General features: G+C 40.1%; 1 protein-coding gene across 1 annotated transcript; it reads right to left on the minus strand.

The window, feature by feature from the left end:
• Positions 1–445: 445 nt before the first annotated feature.
• Positions 446–5,559, minus strand: LOC119664680. The gene is made up of 2 exons (XM_038074133.1): positions 1,186–5,559; positions 446–1,126 (listed from the first exon to the last, which is right to left on the minus strand). Exons 1-2 carry the CDS (start codon positions 5,557–5,559, stop codon positions 446–448), a joined length of 5,055 nt encoding a protein of 1,684 aa, XP_037930061.1.
• Between the last annotated feature and the right edge of the window lie 240 nt (positions 5,560–5,799).

Raw genomic sequence — 5,799 nt, forward strand, 5'->3', positions numbered from 1 at the left:
TTTAATAGTTTTTAAAGTTATTTTTTATAATTTCAAAATTAAAAACGGGATCTATGATTTCACTATTTATGTTTTATTCAAAATTAATTTGTTAAGTTCAATTGCCACTTGCGCACTTCACCGAACCGACCGTCTTAGTCCGCGAGTAAAATAAAAAGAAAGAAACCCAAAGGCAAAAGTGCATTGCACAACCGTATTAAAAGAAGTAAAGGCAAGCGTTGCCATATAGTTAATTTGAGATGAGCTTTTTATCGGTTGAAGTGCGCAAGTGGTGAATAGAGATTAGTATTTAACATTAATTCAAATGAAGTTAAAATAAATAAATTAAATAAAATAAATATGTTTGTAAATGTCTTAACACCGGCCACGTTGAAGCACCATAGGTGTTCAAGTTGGAAGCAACCCCAATTTGTGAATTGGCCTTCTTATGACTCCATTCTTTGTTCTAACGTCTACCACTCGTACCCTGCCGTCGCTCCCGACTACCGTACCTTGGACCCTGCCGATCAACCATTGGTGAGGGGGAAGATTGTCTTCGTGGACAACGACGAGACGGCCGACTGCTACGTTCGGCTGTTCCAAGATCCATTTGGTTTTTGTTTGCAAGTTGAGGATATAGTCCTTGGACCAGGCCCGCCAGAATCTGCGTTTGAGCTCGCATAGCAGCCGCCATCTCTGCGCATAATTCAGATTGCTGTTTTGCACGTCGAGCGTTGATTCTTGCGGCAGCGTGCGCAGAGAATCCCCTATTAGTAGATGTGCTGGTGTTAGTGCTTGACCGTCGTTTGGATCTTGGCTGAGAGGTTCGATTGGTCTTGAATTGAGAACGGCTTCCACCTGAATTACCAATGTTTGCAGTTCCTCGTTGGTTAGCATTGCGCTGCCCGCTGTTCGAAGTAATAGATGTTTCGCGGACTTTACGGCGGCTTCCCACAATCCTCCGAAATGTGGTGCGCGAGGCGGTATGAAGACAAACTCGATTCCCTCTTGTGCAGCATATGACACCAGCTGGTCTTTCTGTACTTTGAACGTTTGTTGCAGTTCTTTCAGCTCTCGGCAGGCTCCCACGAAATTTGTTGCGTTGTCGCAGTAAATTCGATCTGGCAATCCTCTCCGTCCCACGAACCTTTTAAGACAAAGAATAAAACAATTAGAAGATAAATTAGAGACTAGTTCAAAATGTACAGCCTTAGACGTGAAGCAAACGAAAACGGCAATGTATGTTTTAACTGGTGGTCGACCACGTATTTTTAATGTTGTATACATGGGACCACAAAAATCGACACCTGAAATCAAAAAAGGACGCGTTGCTGTGACTCGATCAGTTGGCAAATTTCCCATTATTTGAGTCAGAAGTTTCGGTTTATAGCGAAAGCAATGTGTGCAACTTCTTACAGTTTTACTGCAAGCTGCTTTCGCGTTAACAAGCCATATCTTTTGCCGCAAAATTGACCCTAACGCCTTGGGACCTGCATGACAATTATTTAAATGTAGATGCCTTAAGTAGATATTAATAAAATGGCAATTTTTTGGCATGAGGAGTGGAAACTTGGAATCATGGCTAATTGGGGCATTGAGCAACCGGCCTCCCACACGTAACAGTGTTACTTTATTGGGGCCACAATTTGTATCGTGCAGAAATGGAGTAAGTTTCTGCATGCCTGGTTTTAACAGCTGTTTCTTCATCAGTGCATATATCTCATCTTGAAATGCATTTTTTTGAACCTGTTCCACGACCTTTAAGAAAGCGCCATTTAATTCTTTGACACTTAGGATTAGTGATATCTCTTTTTGACATTTCCTAGCGCGATTTATGAATCGGAGTATATACGCAACAATTCGCATAAGCTTCATGTATGATGACTGAGTACCGACTAACTTCAAAATTGCGTTTGAGGGTTCTTCCGATACGATAAACACAGCTTTTGTTTTCCTTGTTTCCAGAGATTCTTGATCCGAAGTGATTATTGGCGCTATTTTAATTGGCCACTTGGCAACATCTTGCGACAGGTATTCAGGCCCAGTTTGCCAAATTGAACTGACTAGTTCAGTAACGTTACATCCTCTGGATACTATGTCAGCAGGATTGTGCTGTGACTGCACGTGTCGCCATGTTATATTAGTTGACCATTCTTGTATCTCTGAAACCCTGTTCGCCACGAATGTTGAAAGTGTTGACGGATGCGTTTTGATCCAATGTAGTGTGATTGTTGAATCGGTCCAAAAAACTACCTCGTCGATGTTGTGATGGAACATTACACGGATTCTATTCCACAATTTAGCAAGCAGATGTGCAGCGCATAACTCTAACCGAGGTAAAGATTTGGTTTTCAGAGGAGCAACTTTTGATTTAGCAGTAAGCAACTCACACTTGAAACCATTTGACGTTTCACATCTTACGTATAGACAGCAGCCATATGCTCGCACTGATGCATCAGCGAAACCATGAATTTGGCATTTAACATTAAAATGCAAATTAACATATCGCGGAATTGAAATTAAGTTTAACTGTTTCAAGTCATTCTTAAAGGCCTGCCAAGCAGTGTCAAGACGCATGGGTATGGATTCGTCCCAGTCAAGTTTCTGTAACCACAATTCTTGCAATAAAATTTTTGCTTTCACAACAATTGGGCATAATAAGCCAAGGGGGTCGAATAGACGAGCTGATATCGATAAGATATTTCTTTTTGTTGCACGCAAATTTAGGTAAGTGTCGTCCAACTGAAACCTAAACACATCTTTTGTGGTATGCCACTGTATGCCTAGTGCTTTCGTTGTATCAATATCGGTTATATTCAATGATTTTTTCAACTGCTTATCGTCCTGATAGGTGGGGTGGTTTGAGAACCATTTGGCTAACTGGAACCCAGCTGTCTCCAGAATTTGGGTGACTTGCCTTCGAATTGTTTCGAGTTCATTAAATGAATCTGCACCTGTCAGCAAGTCATCAACATAGAAGTCGGTTCGAATAACATTGGAACCAATTGGAAGCGTTGATTGATTGAGATCACTTAGATGGCGTAAACATCGAGTTGCTAAAAATGGTGCAGAGGATGTTCCGTATGTCACAGTGTTCAATTGGTAAGTCTTCAATTCTTCGTTTGGACTTTCCCTCCACAGAATGAGTTGAAAGTCGCGATCTGCCTCGTCAATCAAAACTTGACGGTACATTTTAGTAATGTCAGCAGTTAATGCATATTTATGCATACGGAAACGGAGCAACGTTGTGTACAATTCTTCTTGTATCGTCGGACCCACCAGTAATATGTCGTTTAATGACAGTTGAGTTGATGTTCTCGAAGAAGCATCGAAGACTACACGAAGTTTTGTCGATGTACTTTGTGGTCTTAATACGCACTGATGTGGTATGAAGTAGTGGGGAGATACAGAGAAGTTGCGAGTTGATAAAGACATGTGACCTAGATTTACGTATTCTTTCATAAAGTCCATATATAAATCATGCAGAGCAGCATCTTTAGAAAGTCTACGCTCTAGTGACAAGAAACGACGCTTAGCTGTCTCAAATGATAGCCCAATGTTGCGGGAATCAGACTTGAAAGGAAGAGAAACTTTGAATCGCCCCGATGGTAAGCGTTGCACTGACGACAAGAATTTATCCTCGCAAAGTTTGTGCTCAGGTATGAGCGTGGCGGTTTTTTCACTATTGGGAATTTCTTCAAGTTCCCAAAATTTTTGCAACAATGAGCTAACTACAGTGTCATCATCTTGTGAAACAGTTAAGGCATTAGCATGGGGCTCAACATTTCTATTGCTTTGATATTTTCCAGACACAGTCCAGCCAAGTAATGTTTTCTGCAGCGTGGGGAGATTCGGACTTTGTTTTATTTGTCCGACCGATAGAAGTTCGAAAAACGTTTCAGCACCAAGAAGAAGATCAATTCTTTGTGACTTGTAGAAATATGGATCAGCAAGCTCAATGTTTGCCGGAATCTTCCAACTGGCGGTAGATATATTATGATTTGGTTGGTAGGTGGATATTGTTCGCAATACCCAAAAATCGGCTGAGAATTCATGAGAATTGACTCGCGATCTCACAGTCGCATGTAACTTATGCTTAACTGTGGTATTTATCTTACCAATTCCAATTAAATTAAGGCATCCATCTTCCCTTCTTAACTGCAATAGTTGTGCAAGCTCCTCGGTCATGAAATTTGTTTGAGAACCGGAATCAAGTAAGGCTCTGGCTGTTCGGTACTCTCCAGACTTACTCTTTACAGTAACTAGTGCTGTCGCCAAAATTACCTGGTCGCACTTAGTAGCACTATGATTTACAAAAACGCGATCGGAATCAGAACTTGCAGTTGCGTGAGGGATAATTGGAGTGTATTTGTGCAGTAGTGTGTGATGTTGTCCCGCACACACTCTGCAACGTGATGATTTACATGCTGAAACAGAATGCCCTTTTTTTAAACAGTTTATGCACGCTGGAATTGCCTTGACTGCGTCGAACCGTTGTGACACAGGCAATTCAGCAAATGATGTACACTTCGTTATCATATGGATATTAGACATACAATATACGCATTTGGGATCATTGGATTGATTCAGCTTGTTGCAGACAAAGGAGGATTTAAAGCTGCGTTTGTCCCGTTTAACACCGGGTTTTTGGTCACACTCTGGCACTGATTTTTTATGCTTTGTAGAAGAGGTCTCGTCCGCTGATAGATGTTGGAACCTTTTATTAAGAGCTGCTTCACAGTCACTCCATAATGGCAAAGTGTTGTAGTCCAGCTGTTCTTCCCATTTTGATTTTGTGACTGAATCCACCTTTTGCATGACTAAATGAATAAGAATTGCATTGGTGATATTCTTATCATCTCCTATTGAAAGAAGGGAATCATAGATGGCAGACACAGTGTCAATTGTAGTGCGCAAAGATGCAGCAGACGGTTTGTGAATTACTGGGAGATCGAAAAGCTTACTAATATTGTCGGAAAAAATGAGACAATTGTTGTCGTACACCTTCCTAAGACTGGCTAACGCTTTTGGGTAATTCCTCTCAGTGACTTGAAAGGCCTTCACAGTACCAAGAGCTTCATCTGACAAACATGACAGTAAATGGTTGAATTTTTCAATGTCCGTAAGAGTTTCATCACTATGAACAAGGCTTTCAAACAAACTAATGAAATTTTTATAATCACAGTATTTGCCGCTGAATTTTGGTAGTCGCATGCTTGGCAACTTCGATTGCGGTCGACCACAGTGGTGCGAGATTGCAGGGGCGCTAACAAGGCGATGCTTTTTCAACTTTTGTAAAAACAAGGATTTAGTTGAAACACAAATATCTTCTAAAACAGCCCTATAGTCATCAGTAGGATCCAGGTCAAATATTTTGCTCTGGTATTGCATCGCTTTGTCAATGTACGAGTCAAGTATTTCCAATCTACACTCTAGCTCACTAGGACTTTTTGCAACATTGCCTTCTAGTAAGTTTGCCTTTAACCTTAAAATGTCGGCAACTACTGCTTCTCGATTATGGATCAAGGTTTCTACCCCCTTTGGAGATTGCAAAGACTGTGATCGCTTTTTAGTAGGCATTTCAGAAAATAAATAATTACAAATAACAACAAAAGAGAAAAATATTTTGTACTAAATGAATCGACGTGCTTCACGTTTAGCTGTATTGTATATTTCGTTTATATTCGTTGTTAATAGAATGCAGTATAATGTAAATGATATATTTTTTATTTATTGTTAATATATAATTCAATATAATGTTAATAATGTATATTATATTTTTTGTTAATATAATGCAATGTACTTGTAATCAAAAAAGAG

The sequence above is a fragment of the Teleopsis dalmanni genome, unplaced genomic scaffold (genome assembly GCF_002237135.1).
Source record: "Teleopsis dalmanni isolate 2A unplaced genomic scaffold, ASM223713v2 unscaffolded_contig_2476, whole genome shotgun sequence".
NCBI classification, from domain to species: domain Eukaryota; kingdom Metazoa; phylum Arthropoda; class Insecta; order Diptera; family Diopsidae; genus Teleopsis; species Teleopsis dalmanni.

Coding starts and splice junctions, on each gene's coding strand:
- LOC119664680 (XM_038074133.1), bottom strand. CDS start 5,559: ATGCCTACTAAAAAGCGATCACAGTCTTTGCAATCTCCAAAGGGGGTA. Junction 1,127..1,185: donor TTTGCTTCACGTCTAAGGCT/GTACATTTTGAA, acceptor TTGTCTTAAAAG/GTTCGTGGGACGGAGAGGAT.